This window comes from Myodes glareolus, chromosome 24 (assembly GCF_982192425.1).
Source record: "Myodes glareolus chromosome 24, mMyoGla1.1, whole genome shotgun sequence".
NCBI classification, from domain to species: Eukaryota; Metazoa; Chordata; class Mammalia; order Rodentia; family Cricetidae; genus Myodes; species Myodes glareolus.
Window position 1 is genome coordinate 1476494 of NC_142049.1, and position 17574 is coordinate 1494067.

The window sequence follows — 17574 nt, forward strand, 5'->3', positions numbered from 1 at the left end:
TGGCCTAAAGAGATCGCCCGCCCCTGCTTCCTAAATGCTGAGATTAAAGGGGTGCACCGGCAACACCTGGTATTAGGGACTAGATTTTATGGCCCTGTTTCCCAACCTCCCACCAATACACTCCTAGCTCAACTATCTGGCTAGCCCATCATCTTAGCCAGGATCTCGCACCCTCCCCTTGCCCTGTCCTGCACAGGATGAAGCGGGACTCCCATGCTGAACCCCGAGGTCTCCCAGATTCAGTATCTGTTATCAATTTTTCAGCTTCACTCCCTACCTTCTTATTTTTGCCAGCTATATCCTTTCTCTAGCCACACCAGGGTCCCATTTCCAGTTCTCTGCTCAGGCTGGAACCTCTGACTAGCTGCCCTTTCTCTCTGATCAAAAGAACTGGACTCACCTCACCTCCAGCAGCAATTTTGCCTTCTCTCTCACTTACCACCTCCTGACTAATCCACTGCTCACTGAGCCTCTTGGCTAAGTCAGGCTCACAATGGGCACAGACCAAGGGCTCCTGAGCTTGGGCAGATTCCAAGCTCGGTGGAGACGGCCAATAGCAGCCAGGAGGGAAGGGCTGACCTTGGCCTGGCCTTTGTGTTTCCCTGCACCACAGCCTGGCCATCCTCTGACCACTAGTCTCAGCTCTTTGTTCAGTCTCCACAAAGGCAAGGACTAGGTCTGATGCTGTGTGTTCCAATCAGTACCTGGCCCAGAGAAGGTGCACGGAAAAATGCTGACGTCCACAAACTTGGGATCTGAATGTTTCCAATGGGTCTTGTTTACCCAAAGTCTTGCCATTTGTTAAGATAATGATATCTTACTTACATTGGATAATGATAACACCCTTTCCATATTATTTTAGTTGATCCATAAGTATGTAAGTATATCAGTAAGACAGGAAATGTCACTTCTTTCTTTCTGTCTTCTTCCTTCCTTCCCTCCTATTTCTATTTTGAGACAGGGTCTCCTGTAGCTCAGGCTAACTTCCAACTTCCAACGTAGTCAAGGATAACCTTGAACTCCTGGAGAAGGCTTCCTCCCCACCTGCAAAGTGCTTGAATTATAACAGGCATGCACAACCATGCCTGGCTTCCCACCTCCACTCTGTGGTGAACAAGCTAGTGACTTACCCAAGAACACTTGCCGACAGAGGACAGATCACACCTCGGGCCTATAGCCAGCTTAATCTCTGCCAATTAGACAGTTTTAGAGGTGAGTGAGGAAGCCATTGTCCCAGCACAAGGCCTCCTCCACAGAAAACACTTTAGAACAGGCATATGCTCTAGACCTGGGGTCGTCCATGCCAACACGAGACGGTGTGTGTGTTGCTAGGTTCTGAACCCAGAGCCTCATGTGTGCCAGACAGCCAGCAGGAAGAGGCTTGCCTCCAACAATCCACTGGCACTATAGCCCCCCATAGCTGAACTCTTTTTGCCCCCAAATACATCCCCGAACTCTTCTTTGACCATCAAATACATCCCTGCTCTCTCTCCTCACATCTGTTGCATAGCATACATCCATCTGGAGTCTCCTGAGGACATGCTAGGCCACTAGCCTTCACCCATTCCCAAACAGGACCCAGCTCTACAGCAGAGAAATCCTCACAACAGGATCCTTCTGCCTTCGAGTATTTTCCTTTTGCTTCTGGTTGACTCAGTTCTCAGGGTTTGGTAGTATTGTCTCAGTGAGATTTGTACCCCACCCACCCACTGTGTCTTTGAAGGAGTTAAAAAAAATGCAAGTGATTCTAGGTTTCACTAAAGGCATTTGCCACTTGTCACTGGCCCCAGGACTGAGACTCCTAGCCTGCTTCGTTCCCCAGTTAGAACTCACCTTTCTGCCGGGCAGTGGCGCACACTTTTAATCTCAGCCAGAGGCAGGTGGATCTCTGTGAGTTCGAGGCCAGCCTGTGTCTACAAGAGCTAGTTCCAGGACAAGCTCTGAAACTACTGAGAAACCCTGTCTCGAAAAACCAAAAAGAAAAAAAAAAACAAAAGAAAAAGAAAAAAAAAGAAAACCCAAAAAACAAAAACCTCATCTTTCTTTTCCACTCCCCCCACCCCCAAAAAAAGGTCCTGTGCTCCAGGCTTTAACTACACAACCCAACACTGAGCCACACCCCGCCTATTTTTTTTTCTGCACGGTGTTCCTTTTACTACTGCCTTTGCTTGAAGTTCATCCTCCCCCGCCCCAGCTCTGTCCCACAGCCCTCTTGTCTCATACTCTGTCTAGAGGGCTCCTAGAATTCACCTCACTGTGGTCATTTCCTTTATTAAGGTTTTCTTCCAAGAACCCATTCCCTCCCCAATGTCTGGATAGACCGGACTCTCAAAGACCAAGCCCCAGCCCCTGTCGCCATGTTACTGCAGCCTCACCCCCCAAAGTTGTCTGTCCTACAATGAGTTCTCTGTTCAGACATTACGCCCGGTCTTCTGCTTGCCCTCACACCCGGCTTGTGCAAAACTCCCATTCAGTTCTGGGCGATGGAAAGTATTCCTAACCTTAAGCGCCAGTAGCTAGATAAGTGCCTTTCATCCCTCACCTCCTTAGTTCTCAAAGCACCTGTTTGTTCCCATTTTACAGACAGGAAAACTGAAGAGAAAACCGAGTATGGTGGCGCATTCCTTTAATCCAAGCATTCCGCCTTTCGTGTAAGCAGTCCAGAAGCAGAGGCAGGTGGATCTTTTGCGTTCAAGGCCAGCCTGTCCTTCAGGACAGCCAGGGGTACGTAGGGAAACCCTGTCTCAAAAAAGCAAAAGATAAAACAAAAAGACCAACAAGAAGTAAACAAAACCCCCTGAAGTTGAGGAAAAGAGGGCTGGGATCGGACTTGAAGTGCACCACTATGTTCCACAGTATTGCCTCTGTCCCTGGTGTTTTGAGACAGGGTCTCACTTTGTAGCCCAGGCTGACTTCAAACTCTTGATCCCTCATGACCCTCCTGTCTCAACACGCCCCGCCCCCCGCCCCCCCCCCACCAACTGCTAGAATTACAAGCAGCAGACTCCACCGCTCCAGGTTCTTCCTGATAAAAGGAAAAGCAGGGCGCTTGGGGGTGATTTGTGAAGCCCAGCTGAAACGGAACAAATCCCAACACTACTGACCGCAGGAGAAACCTGCCCAACTACATCCAAAGGCAAGCATAGCCAAGGAAGAACACAGGCACACGCACGCTCGCGGTCGTATCGCACGTGCTCAACTTCCCGGCCCACGTTCCAGCTGCTGGGCTGTACCAATGTCTACAAGGGAGGAAGAAGGAGGAAGACAAAGTGGTCTCTGGAACAACCAGGCATGATTTCATGCATCGGAACTCTAGTTCCCTCTCTCACACTTGCTAAACTCTGTTCCACACCGGTCAGGTCATGGCGCTTTCCCGGGCTTTGCACATAGCCTTGCCGCTTTGCACATAGCCTTGCCGCGGGAGACTCACCCCCCTGCGAGAATATGGTAGGTCAGGGGCGGAGCCTCAAACTCCGCCCTATGACGTCACGACCCGCCCCGTTGTGAGGTTATAAAGTGCGCGCGCGGCGGCGCTAGGCGCCGTGGCCGCGCTTCGCTGGCTTCTAGGCTTATCTAGGGGTGGCAGCGGCTACCTGCCTCGGCTCTCGTGCGGTCGCCGCCACGGCCTGGGCGCTGCTCCCCGGCTCCCCGAGCTCAGCGCGAAGCCCTGGCCCCGGCGGCCGGGGCATGGGCCAGGGGTGCGGCGTGAGGCGGCTTTCTGCACGGCCGTGACGTGCACCGACTTCAGCATGAAGACCCTCATCGCCGCCTACTCCGGAGTCCTGCGGGGTGAGCGTCGGGCCGAAGCTGCCCGCAGCGAGAACAAGAATGGAGGATCTGCCCTGTCACGCGAGGGGTCTGGGCGATGGGGTGAGTGTCAGTCACCCTGGGAGCTTTCCGTAGCAAAGACGACTTTCAGGAAGGGACTCTGGCTAGCAGTGCTGCCCTGTACTGAACGGGCTAGCCACTTCAGGTTGGCGTCCTAGACAACTACTTCCAGTTTTTAAAAAGGTCTCACCTAGTAGCCCAGGATGGCTTCCAACTCGGAATCCTTCTGCCTCCGCATCCCAAGGGCTGTGACTACAGGTGTGTGCCACCACGACTGGCTTCTCGTTGGGAAAACCCGACTCTGCATCCTGTCATTTCTGTCTGGGATGAGGGTTACCGGTTTGAGCCAGGCAGCCTGGTATTCTCGTCAAACCTGGGTTCATTCTCCATCCCGGTGGCTCACCAATGTTGCAACATGTGTTACATCACGTCCCATCCCCCAGCTGATGAGGGCGACACCACCCACTCTCCCCTGTTATTAGTGATATTTTACTCTTCAGCCCCCAGTATTCTTCCTTCTCACAAGGTGGAACAGGATTTGGCTGGGAGAAACTGGATGGGGCAGGGTGTAAGGGTTTTGCAATCCCCTGAAACAGCCACTGGATGGAGAAGATGCCTGCCTGGAACAGGTGTGCCCCAACTGTCCTCTGTCCTAGCTTATGTGTGGCAACCCAGACTGTGGCACCCACTCAACAGCAGCCCTGAGTGAGTCTGACATATTTAGAAGTGGGGTGGGAGACCCTCCCCCCCTTTTTTTTTTTAGACAGCATTTCTCTGTGTCCTGGAACTCACTTTGTAGACTAGGTGGCCTCAAACTCAGGTATCTACCAGTTTGGTTTTCCTTCTTGAAGGTCCGTCTTCAAGGGAGAACTGAGGCCTTCAGTGAACCGGGGGCAGAATTAAGATTTCCATCACAGGTTTTCCCATACAAGGCCAAGCATCCCACACTCTTTAGCTGTACTTGGAGAAACTAAGGGGGGGGGGGAGATTAAGCTACTCAGGGTTTCCTTAGCAGGACAATGGTGGGGCACCTTGAAGCAGAGGCAAATCTATTGCGTTGGAAGCCAGCCTAGTCTACAGGGCAAGTTCCGTTCATGGAAAATTGGAAATTGAAAAGTACAAGTGATCAGAAAGAAAAAAGGTAAATCAGCCATCTGGTGGTTACTTCTATTAGTCCATATTATATAGAGTCAAGACCATGCTATAGATAACAGTTCTAAGTCCAGTTTTGTCTTAACAATAAATCATGAGTATTTCTTGCCATTTGTCAAAGTCGTTTCTTAAATGCTGGTGGCTGCAAGGTAACCCACGCTGGAACTCCATCACGGTTTATCCAATGGCACTAACATTAGTCCCGTTGACCGCTGCTGTGGTTATCCGCCGCTGGAGAAGTACTGAAATGGTCCCATCCTAGGGGCAAGTATTTGTGCTGCCCCATGTACCAGTGTATAGCATCTTCTCTCAGAATGCATCTTAATGGGAAAGGAAGTGACTAGCTCATGTGCATGCTTTTAAACATTCTCATTGCAGGGTCATGGGTCTGCCGTCCGTGGTGGTCCCTGTGGAGATATCCTTCCTGGGCTCCCCTCTGTCTTCCAGGGGCAGGAAGCCTATTAAATATGTTTTTGACAGTTTTTTTTTTAACTCAGGGAGATTTGTACTCCCCATCGGATGATTTTGAGCAGGTCTTTAGTATCCGAGCAGAAGAATTTCCCCGTGTTGTTGTCCAATCTTGAAAACAGAATGGAAAAAAATGTGGGTGTAATTGCCTCATAGACTGTAACAAAGACCTATATGAAATGCAAACTAGTCAGTTTAGCTCTCTGGGATCTACATTGGTGAAAGACTAGGTGGGGTAGGGGAGGACGCCCAAGCAGATTTTGTTATCTTGACATCTCTGAGAGGCCTCTCTACCTCCTTGGTCCTTGAAGACACTCCCTAGTGGCCTAGTTTGCCTCGGAAGATCAGTTCCCACTGAACACCCTGTTAGTGGCAGTCTTCAAGGAAGGAGAGCATGGACTCTGTGAAGGGAAGTTCCATGATGGGTGAGCGACTACATAGATAACTTGACGACTGTTGTTTGGTTGAAGCTTGGGTTGTATGCCTTTGTTGCAACAGAGGGAGTTTTTGGTACTTTTTTCCCCCCTTTGGTTTTTCAATTCAGAGTGGTCTCTGTGCATTGCTGGCTGACCTGAAACTCACTCTGTAGACCAGCCTGGCCTGAACTCAGAGGCCCCTCTGCTTGTCTCCTGAGTGCTGGGATTAGAGGCATGCACCACTGCTCCTGGCTTGTGGTATTTTCTAATCTCTGAAAGACTGGCTTGGACTGTGATTTGGACGCTATAGTTAAATCCATGTACGTCCTTGCTTTGTTTGCCCTTGGATGGGGAGCTTTTCGTGGTAGTCCTTGAAGGCTATTCTTAGGGTTCGGTCCAGGACCCAGCATGAGGTAGTGCAGTGTAGTTCTGAGCTGGTACATTGTGTGACCCCCAAAGCCTAGGACAGGGGGGAGTCATAGTCCGGGTTTTGATTGAAGAATCCCAACAGCTGTTGATGACTTTGGAGCCTGGATGGTGGAGATGGAGCTCCCCATCCCGGGGAATATGCTAGGTGGAGTCAGATTGTTGGAGGTAACTCTGGAACTGAGGGTTGGCGATTGTCTAACAAAGTCCTGTGACCTCTCTCCTGCCCCTCAGTTCTGCGTGGCTGTCCCTCCCAGCTACAGAGACTACTTTTTTTGAGGCTCGTCTAAGCCTGGAAAGGAGGGCCTACTGTAATGCTTGGTGACTCAGTGGCAAGTGTGGAAACTCTGCCCCCCCCCTCCACCCTCCCGCTCCTAAACTCAGCAGCGTGTACTTGAGTTAAAACCCATTGGTGCTGGATCTGGCCCAACCGCCACAGCACAGACAAGAAACCCAGGTTCCCAGAAGAACTAGTCCAGGGACGTGAAAGACTCGCTAGAACCGGGCTCTATCCCCATGGGTGTCTATCTGCCTCCTTATGCCAGAGGTGTGGGGACAGCAACACTGAGCCCTAACCAGCATGTGTGCCTTGCAGTTGCCAAATGAGTGCCGATTGCTTCTTAAGTCCATGACGGGCATGGTGTCTCCTTCCCAAGTTTTTCGGGGGAACTCCCCTAAACTTGGTGGATAGGGTTACCAATAGCCCACATAACTTTATCCGACTAATTGAACTGCCCCCCTCCCTGTCCCCTGTACTTCAAACCTCAGGTTAATGAGGCTGCCGAGATACCCACCACCTGATAATCTCCTGGTCACCATGCCATGTGCTGACGGTCTTTCTGACCCTCCATCATGGTCCACAGTTGAGTTCTCTCTCGGGGACTCTGCACTTGCTCTCCCTTCGTAGATCTTGTCAACCCATCCTCTAGTCCCGGATCTTTTCCTTCTGTAGACCTTATCATTACCTAGTTGTGGCATGCACTTACTGTTTGAGTTATTGTCAGCCCTTGGGAGCAGGGGCCTCATTTGTCTTCCTGAATGTTGTTTCCAGTGCCCAACACTGCAGTCAGGTAGTAGGAACCCTGTAGATATTTGCTGAGTGAATGAATCATTAGTGGGACTTGCCAGGTCCTCTTGGCAGGAAGCTCTGTCTTTAGCTTCACTGTAATTCCTTAGCTTTCCCCAGGTCTCTGCCTGTATGTGTCTCTAGGACCCAGTCTGATTAAGAGCTTGGCTTGAGGGCTGAGTGCCAAGTGAGTGGAACCAGGTGAACCATGATTCCCCCACGTGGTTCCAGACTATAGAAGGCCAAAGCCAGGATTCCTGCCCTGCCTTTTTTTTTTCCTCTGAGACGTGATGGGTTCACGGCCACTGGAGACTTTATTCTCCTAATTTGAAATAGGTTCAAAGCCAGGTGTAGTGGTGCTCGCCTTTAATACCAGCATTTAGGCAGAGGCAGGTGGATCTCCAAGTTCCAGGATAACCAAGGCTACACAGAAAAACCATCTCAAGCAAACAAAAGCAACAAGAAAGAAATGGACTCAGACATCTCAAAATTAGCCTCTGAGGGTTTGGGTTAAGGTGAATGGGACGTGTTTGGTCGCTGATTTGTGAGTGAGCCCCTTTTTAAATTTGTAAGTCATATAGGAAGTCTAGACACTGTAGACAGAGGATCAGTAAGGTCCTTAGCAGTCATGGTATAGTCTGAGTTGTAACTCCAGGGTGTTGGGAACCTGGTATCCTAAGTAGCCTGCTTCTTTGGCCTCGTCATCAAGGATTCCACCTTACTTCCTGAAAATGGAGTAGCTGAAGACGTACTTGTTCCTGGAGTGGGCTCCCCTCGGGAGGGGCCCAGATCGAGTAGCTGAGCTCCTCTTAGATGTCAGTCAGCACGCCTGACTTTAAGGAAGCGAGGCCAGAGGGCTATGCGCACATTGAGTTGATGCGCAGAGGGGGCTGAGCGGTGACCAGGAGAGAGAAGGAACTGGGCCTTGGGATGAGGGAACTAAGTCGCCTTGGGGTGAGAGAAGGCTTCCTAGCAGAGGAGGGGACGCTCAGTCTGACCAATGACGGATGAAATGACATCAGCAGGGCAGATGAGAAGTAGGACCGGTGAGATGGCCCGATGGGTAAACGCATGGCCTTGACACCCGATCACCTCACCAGCTCAATGTCTTTCACCCATCGTGGAAGGTAAGGACTCCCAAAAGTTGTCCTTGGTGTCTCCCCCCCCCCGACACACACATGTGCAATAATTTTTTTTAAAGATTTATTATTTATTATGTATACAGTGTTCTGTCTGTCTGTATGCTTGCTGGACATGAAGAGGGCGCCAGATCTCATTACAGATGGTTGTGAGCCACCATGTGGTTGCTGGGAATTGAACTCAGGACCTCTGGAAGAGCAGTCAGTGCTCTTAACCTCTGAGCCATCTCTCCAGCCCCGTGCAATAATTTTTTAAAAGATGTCCTAGGCATAGGAATAATGTAAAGAGACACAAGTTTAGGTAGAAAATACAGCCTGGCTGTGGGTCTTTGAGGGACCAGCCTGGGCTGCAGTCCCAGTGGAGGAGCTAGCCTGGGCTGCAGTCCCAGCATAGTCCTCAGTAAAGACAAATGAGACAGAGGATGTTGTGTCCTGACCTTTGGGGATTAATCTGCATCTGCCTTAGAATAGAAGGGTTAAGGTTCCTAGATACTCATGATTCGGAGCTAGTGTCAGCTCCTTGGGGGGTTTGGGACTGGAAGGCAGACCTAGGTATATGTAGTTCTTTTTCTAACACTTAAGGTCTGTGTAGCCGCACTCAGCAAGCCACTGTCTCTTGCTGATTCCGAGTCCCTTCATGTGTGAAATGGACAGGGTTGTGGCACAAGTATTTTCCCCATCGTGGTGCTGATCCTGGCAACCTGTGTGCCAACCCCTAGGAAGGGTGAGGGTCTGTTCTCATTAGCAGTTAGTCATTCCAAGTCAGCACAGGAACCTTGTTCTGCTGCGTTGCTCCCCACCCTGCCTTGGATCCTCAGTGCAGGGAGGACGGCTTGCTGGGTCGGTCCCTTTGGTTCCTTCCAGGCCACCTAGAGAGTGTTGCCAGGCCTGCACTTTTTCCTCATTCTTACCCCCTGTGTCATCCCAGAAAATGGGACTTGCATCCTCTTTGGGGCCCAGGTAAGTGCCCCAGAGGAACTTACCTCCCTAGGGATTGCCATAAGGGCCTGTTCTGGGGACTCCTTGGTGACGCACGCACGTGCAAGCTGGTGGTGTTGTCATGGCAGCCCCTCCTACTCCAGTATTCCTGAATGTGCTAGGTCAGAAAGTGGGGGCGGAGGAAGTGGGCCACTAGGGTCTTCAAGCACTCATGTCCTAGTCCTGGCTGGAAGCTGGGAACCTGGCATCCAAAAAGACCTACCCTTTTGTCTTTCCCTCCCAAGACTCTACCGTATCTAATGAAAGCTAAATACGTTAAGCCCTGAACCCCTGGGATAACCCTTGTAGGTGCCAATGTTCCCATTAGAAGGATCCCATTAGAATTAGTGAATTCTAGTAGAGTACAGAAGGTCTAAATTGGCAAGACCTCAGCCCTATCTGCTGTATCCTTATCCCTTAATTTAGCGCTGGGGAACCAGAGACCTCAGAGCAGGAAAGGTCCCAGAAATCTACAGAGACTTGGGATGCTGGACTCCCCGTAGCAGGATCCTGAAATGCAGGACTTGGTGGCAAGGCCAGGTACTTTGACGAGCACAGCGTGGCTGGGGTGTGCATCTGTAGTGGTTTGTCCTCCTTTTCGGGCTGGATCTCATTATAGGCGTTATATTGGGACACGTAATTCCCATAAGAGCCCTCAAAAGGAGATTTCATCTTTCTGGGAGAGAACTCACCAGGGTGTTGGGACCAGGTACATGACTGATCACTGCCCTGTCTAAAGTTGGAAAGCTGAGTTATTGGCTGGCTCTTCCTGGTGTTACTGGTGGAGGCCAGCGTTTCATGGCCTCCCAGTCCTTCTGCCTTCCTTTCTGTTCTTTCAAATTCAGTCTCTGTTGCAGCTTGGCCAGACCTTTGCACCTGCGTCTTCCAATTTATGTGCCCTTTCCCTTTGTAGATGCTGTTTGTAGGGCCCCTGCCCTCCTATTAGGTCCATCCCTCATCTGATATCCCTTTCCCAGGAGAGGCTGGGGGCATCCCTCTATTCCTGGACCATTCAGGCCTTCTGTGTCTAAGTCATGGCCTTGTGTCCCCTGTTGTGTCTGGGGTGGGTGCTCCAAGAACTACTAGCCTCTGGCAGATGCCTGAGAAGCAGAAGGGAGGTAGAGACTGGAAGCCTCGCCCTTGGTTCGGGCGTTTCTCTCCGGAACCGTCTGTGTTGTCCCTGGCTTTAGCCCACCCTTCCACTTAGAAGAGACCTTTCCTGATTCCCTGTGGTACTCCCTTTGACCCATTGGCCCAGGTCAGCTTATTTCTATTCTTGTCCATTCTTGGTGGCACTGCAGGCTGGGTCTGGAGAGGCACTGTGAGGTTTGGATTGACAACCCAGCCCTGGAGACCGGCAGGCATGGCCTTCCAGGGTTGTTCATTCCACCACATCTGGCCCTGTCACCGTCACACGTGTGGACTCTGGCTGAAAGTACCTGCCTGAGGCGACCCAGAAGGCAGCTAGCTCACCTCTGGCCTCAAAGAAGTATGTCACTTGGCGCTTGGCTGGGTGTCTTGACCGTCAGCTCCTCATAACCATGCAGCCTGTGCCCAGTCCTTTGGAGTGACTTAAGAGTAGCTTCCTCACTCTGCAAACCGAGGCAAAGCTTCCGTCCAGATGACCCAAATGTGGCATCCTTGGGGTCTGGGCATGTGGGCAGGATGCCATCCTGCTGGAGAGCCCCAGGGCCCCTTCATGTCTCTGCTCTCTGACTCTTTCCAGACCTAATAGCTGGGCCAGTTCTGACTGGATTTTCCCCACAGGGACCTATCACTAAAGAGGACACTGGGTCCCAAGCAGGGTGACAATTTGCAAGAAGCATTAGACCCAGGGTTTGTGTTGCTTTAAGACAACAGGAGGACACTGAGGCTTGCTTGATAATTAACTGCCACTCAGACAGATCCTTGCTTTTTATGGGGCTCTCGCCTAAACATTATCTCAGGTCCCTCAGCATCTGCCGAGGTAGGAATTAGCCCCATTGTACAGGCGAGGAAACTGAGGCTTGCACAGGCAGTGACTCATCTGAGCCCCACTTCCTGTGTGTTAGAGGTGAGTTCTCCTGGCTCCTGTTCTTTGGACTTCTCCTGGGTGCAGCCCCTCCACAGATGATGATGTGGGGGTGGCAGAGAAGCCACGTAGGCCGTGGTGCAGAGGCGTGACTTCGCTCCTGCTTTGTGAGCCACGTGATTCCTAATGTGTGCCCGCCCCTCCCGTCTACAGGATGGGGACTCTCTGCCCCTGACTCTGACTCATTGCCCCGAATTCTTTTCCTTTATAGCTCTGGTCTCCACCTGATAATCACATTCTCTCTCTCTCAGCATCTGAGCTTCCAGACCGGAGGGGGCGGGAACATACGGGAGACATGATTTCCTGCATTCGCTCCCTACTCCCACCCCCACTAACGCCCTCCCTTCCTGGCAGCACCTTGTGCTGTGCTTGTGCTTTGGGCTTTATGTCGGGCCACTTTGAAGAGCTGGTTCTCTGTTTTCAGCCTCTTTGGGGTAGTCCGATGCCCCTCCCCCATTTTTGAGTTGTTGGTCAGGTGCTTCTACCCTGCCTTATGGGGAACTCCCTCTTTGTCTTGGCATTTCCGCCACCTACAGTCTCTGCTCACCTTCCAGGTCTGCCTTCAGAGCCCTGGAGAGCACGCTCTGTACCTTTTCCCCTAATACACAGCCTTGTCACACCTAATGCACGCCTGCTCACTATTTATACCCTCTCCTCTAGGGAGGTAAAAACAGCAACAGCCTCAGCCTCACCTCACTGGCCACATGCACCTTACACACATTGAAAACAGTTCTTTTTTGCGCGCACACACACACACACACACACACTAACATTACATATAGTCCCTGTCTAGAGGTCAGAGCACACACACACACACACACACTAACACTACATATAGTCCCTGTCTGGAGGTCAGAGCATACACACTCCTCCCACCATGTGGGTCCCAGGGATTGAACTCAGTTCGTTAGGCTTGGTAGCAGTTACCTTTCTCCATCAGGCTTCCAAATATTCCCTCATTTACTCTTACCCCACCCCCCGAGGTTGTTCTTATGCTCAGAGAGGTTTAATCACTTCCCAGGTAGCATCATGGGGCCAAGCTGGCCCTTTCCCCGGAGCTGGGGGCTTAGATTCAGACTCTGCCATTCTTAGGCAAGGGTGAGAGAAAGCCAGGAAAACTGTTTTCCATCAGCCCTGGGGAGTGGCCTCCTTGGTTACTCTGCTATCCGATATTGAAGGAGGAGGTTCTAACAGAACCCTCACCACTCCCGTCGTGGGCCCTGAGATTATGAGATTGTGTTGGGTCCACTGTGAGCTCAGCTCACAGCAGAAGCTTGACTATAGGCGCATGTGGGTGGGGTTCACTGTCACATAGCCAGTCTGCACAGAACTGTCCCCTGGACAGTGGGACGTGGTGTGGGCAGAACAGGCATCCAGGTGTTATCTCATGCCGTGTTATCGTTCGGGTGTGGACTACCATGTGTTGGGACCAGCCCTCTGTAACATGGCATTGCTCAAGTGGTGAAGGGACTTGGGGTCCAAATCCCTGCCTAGAGTGATGGCTTTCTGTACCCTAACCAGCGAGTTTCCCATGCCTTCGTTCCCTCCTTGCCTTGCCCCCCTTCTAAGGAGCACTGAGAAAAGTGGCCTGGCATAGAGTGGTAAGGAATCTGCTCCGGGCCTCTCTGACGTTCCCCTTTCCTCTGTCCTCCAGACATGGAGTAAAAAAGTGAGCTGTGTGCAAGGCTCCAGATCAGCCTCCTGTGTGAGTGTTCTGCCCTATGTCTCCTTTCTTCGGTGAAATGTGATGTCTTCAAATGAAAAGCTGCAAGTGTCAGAGAGCGTGTACCGAGAGAAGGCAGGAGAGGGTTCGGTGTTTCCATAGCAGGGCTGGCTTGGCCGAAAGCAGCCCAGTGCGGCGAGAGCCTTCAGCCTTCTCTGGGCTGACACTGTGGGATTTGCCCAGATATATGGCAAACCTCTTAGAGCCCTCCCGACCCCAACTCTGTGTGAGGTTCTACACACACAGATGAATCCGCTCCGGTCTTGGTACTCACAAGTTACTGTTCAAGGGGGTGGGGGTTGTCAGATAGCTATACCAGGGACTCAGTGGGACTGGTGGTGTATGAGAGAGTGGGTGGGCCCAGGGAGGCTTGAGGGATGAGGAAGCTGGGCTTGGCTGGATGCTAAGACTCTCTGCCGCCCTACCCAGGAGTCAAACAGGTAGGTGGTGGCATTCGGTTGTAGCTTCCTCACCAGCTGGACTTCTGCCAACCAAGCTGGAGTAGGGGAAGTGTTGACAACCAGGTAGCAAAGCTGATTATGCCCTGGGGATAGTCGAGGGAACCCTCACTTCCTAGTTCCCCAAGTGACTGTCCCAGGGCTGCTACAAGCTGCTGAGTTTTAGGGCCCAGATTCTGGCCAGGAGGTGGATGCTAGGGACCGTGATCTATGTGATCTAACTCATTCCATGATAGAGATGGGGAAACTGAACCCCAGAGAAGGAAGTCTCTTGGCCAAGCTGACACAGGAGCTGGGGGCACAGTTGGGACAAGAACCTGCAGGCCTGCTGCTTCCTCTGCCTGTTCTCTAAGAATTAGCCCGCTCCGGTGGCCGTGGTGTATCAGCACTCAGGAGGGCCACAGCAGAATTGCAAGTTTGAGACCATCCTGGGCTGTATGAGACTCCACAACACCAAAACTAATCAATAAAAAACAAAACACAGAAAGAAAATGAAACTATTCCCTGCCTACCCTCTGAATGACAGCAGAGGGAAGGGGGAGGGACTTGGAGACCAGGACTAGGGCAGGTTTAAGACTACACTCTGAGAGGCCCTGGAGCGACATCAGAATGGGGTGGCGGTGATCAACACCCAGGATTCTGTGCCTGTGCAGTGGTTGGAAGGGTGAAAGCTTCAAGGGTTCCTCAGGCTTCATTCTTACTGCTCTCCCCGGAATGGAAGGAGCCCTAAGGGCCTGACTTCATCTTCCTTTCTCAGCAAATCTGCCTGAATGCCTTTCTCCTTTACCAGCCAGGCCCTATCAGAGCTCTTGGGACCCAGAAGGGAGCAGAATTGGCCTGGCCTCAGGCGACAATCAACTTGAACTGTGTAGTTTGCATAAGTGGGGAGTGTCAGACAGAAAAGCTCCCTGGGGTGGTGAGAAAGCTGGTGGTTTCAGGCTTGGGTGGTCCCCAGGGAAGACGAGATTGTATCTCTGCTGTAGCCTGTGCTGCCCTCTGCTTTGGGAAGTGTCAAAACAGGGAGTGGGCCTCTGAGAGCAACCACTGTCTCCTAGGCCCCTTGGTTCCCCCTGGAGCCTGGACTTGAGAGGGATCAGCGGTCATGTGGGAGTGGGTCTGAGCTATGTGGTGCTGCCGTCCTCCCCCAGCCTTTCCTGGACCTGCAGTTCCTCCTGCAGAAATGCAGCTGGTCCTCCCTGGACTGCATTCCTGTTGGACTGGCAGGGCAGGCAGCAGGTGGTTGGTTGGCCCAGTGAGGCAGGAGAAGGACAGAATGGGTTCTGGCCTGCTTGGGTATGGACTTGGGGAGTCTCCCAGGTCCTTGGTTTTGTCTGTATAATAGGATGAAGATGTGGGGGGAAAATGGGTATTACTACTCTTTAACCCTATCTACTTGTAAGCAAGTTAATAAGATTAAGTGGGGTGGGGTTTGGGTTATTTTGGAGAAAGAAAAATGTTTAGGTTTTTCTCAGTTTGGGGTGAGCCATATAACCAGTAAGGAATTTCTGCATGCCTCCCCAAAAGACCGTACCAGCTATAGTTGGCTGTGCTGACTGAGAAGCATGGTCTGCCAGTATAGGACGAGGGGCTCAGGCCTTGGCTCGGGCCTCACTTCCCAGCAGTCTCCAGGTGCCTCTCTGTGTCCTGTGTGCCTTTCCTTAAACACTCCTCCAAACTGCAGCCTGAGGTTCTGCCTCCAGTAGCAGTGGGACACCTAACAGAAGCCAGCTGGTGTCCACACTCATCTCCTGCCTAGCAGAAGGCTTTACCCTGCTCAGTGCCTTACTCTGTGAGACTTAGATTCTTCTAGTTGTTTCTCTAATCTATCACCTGGGAGTATTGACAACTGCAGGGTTGATTGAGTGGGCCCTGGCATTTCTAACCTTCTCATAGGTGATATGATGGTATGTCCCCAGACCATGCTTTGGGTAAGGCTGTACTACAGCTCCTTTCGTCTTACTGCCAGTGGAGCACCTAGCCTGCCCAGTGGGCACCTATGCTTAGCCCTTGTGGTCATTGTTGCTGACAGTGATGTAGCCAATCAGCCTTAAGTCAGGAGTCTAGGCTATATCTTAGATGTCTTAGAGGTTCAGCTGTGACAAATGTATTTCTCTAGTCTCAGCTGGTGGACATGCGCACCAGGCCCTGAGTTTGGTTCACCCTTGAACTCTCTGTACCTAATGGTCAGAGTCCTTGGCATTGATTAGCTGCTGTGTCAAAAGAGGAGGAATCCCGAGCAGAAGCAGGGATCCTGGGTTTTATTTCTTTTTCTTTTCTTTTCTTTTCTTTTCTTTTTTCTTTTTTTTTTTTTTTTTTTTTTTTGAGACAGGGTTTCTTATAACTTTGGAACCTGTCCTGGAACTCACTCTGTAGACCAGGCTGGCCTTTGAACTCACAGAAATCCACCAGTCTCTGCCTCCCAAATGCTGGGATTAAAGGCGTGTGCCACCACCACCAGGCTGGAATACTGGGTTCTTATTCTACCTGGTAGTAACCTTGGTCATTCTGTAATGCATGTCCTCTAGGGCTCAGGATGAATCCTAAGGAACATGCCTGGTGGAAGAAAAGGGTCTAAGATCACAGGAGAGTTACGAAGAGAGCAATACGCCAACCAACCCTCTGGAGTGGCTGTAGGATCCAGTCTGGCTTTTGTGTCTTTGTCCCACCGTTCCTGTAGAGCATTGGGTGTGATTGAGTACCCAGTATGTGATGATTCCAGCATTGGTTCCTATGCATGCTGTTCCCTGGGGTCACACAGCGAGGGGAACCAAGAGGGCAGTGCCAAGCCCTCTCCTGGACTGGTTTGTCCCCCCTGAAGTCTGCCCTTTCTTACTCAGTCACTGAGCTGAGAGGATGTGTATCCCTTTCTGAGCTAGACTGTGACCTTGCTGCTGCCAGTTTTGACAGAAAGCAGAGGCTCAAATGTGACCCCCTAGACTCCTTTCTCCCTTCTCCTAGCTTGTAAGCCGGGGTGAACAGTTAGGAGACCCTCAAGGTCAAGACTGAGGGAGTCTTCTGTTCTGGGCCTCCAGCAGTGGGTGGTAGGAAGGAATGTTTGGGTGGCACACAATAGGGCTCAGAGATGTGCGGAACACGGACATGGTTGGGCTCGGCAGAGCTGGAGTGTGAAGTGGCCTCTGCTTTTTATTAGTCTAAGACTGAAATGAGTGGTCTGGGGTCTCACCCTGTGCTCTTCCCTACTGCCACCTCTCTTGTAGGCACCAGGCCTCATGGTCACACTGTCAGCTATTAGAGTCCTGGGGTCATCCTGGGGGCGCAGCTCGAGCCAACTTGTTGAGCACATTTTGTCCTGATTTCTGATCTTGGCACTTGGCTTAGAAGCAAACATATATACCTCAGGTGCCTCCCCGTGTCCTGTGTACCTTTCCCTAAACACTGTTCCAACCACTGGCTTGGGGTCCTATCTGCAGTGCTGGGGTACATAACCCCCACTTTAGGAGAAGTAAGATGTCCCTGTGTCCTCCCTCAGCCCCAAGCTTGGCACTACAGTGAAGATGAATCTGCCTTCAGCAGGCTTGGTGTGAGCCTGGTTGTTGGAGGGGAAAAGAGATTCATGGAAAGAGGTGTCCAGGAGAAAGGGAGTGGGGCAGGGATCAGGAGGCTCAAAGGGCGCTTGGACAAAAATCAAAACAGAACATTGCACATTGGATGTTGAACTTCTGTCCTTGGCCTCACAGACATAGGTAGCAAAGATTAAATATTTGTCCTAGATCTGATAAAGGAAGACATGTGTTTGGGCTCTGGAGATGGAAGAGAACTGGCCTCCCTATGGCCCGAACCCAGGACTAGCTCTGAGATTCCCCGCCATCATGTTGCCTTGACTTTTCT

The 17574-nt window shown here is 51.4% G+C and overlaps 1 protein-coding gene across 3 annotated transcripts in view; it reads left to right on the top strand.

Annotated features, from left to right (window-relative positions):
* The first annotated feature begins 3560 nt into the window (after positions 1 to 3560).
* Positions 3561 to 17574, top strand: part of Dgat2 (diacylglycerol O-acyltransferase 2) — a 30183-nt gene continuing 16169 nt past the window's right edge. The window contains exon 1 of one of the 3 annotated variants that reach the window (XM_085682945.2): positions 3561 to 3870. In XM_085682945.2, the coding sequence (XP_085539071.1) occupies positions 3750 to 3870 (121 nt within the window). In that variant the 5' untranslated portion in view covers positions 3561 to 3749. Of the gene's footprint in view, positions 3871 to 5827; positions 5874 to 17574 lie in introns of those variants that run through there. The other 2 variants (XM_048435067.3, XM_085682944.2) reach the window with 2 other exon arrangements.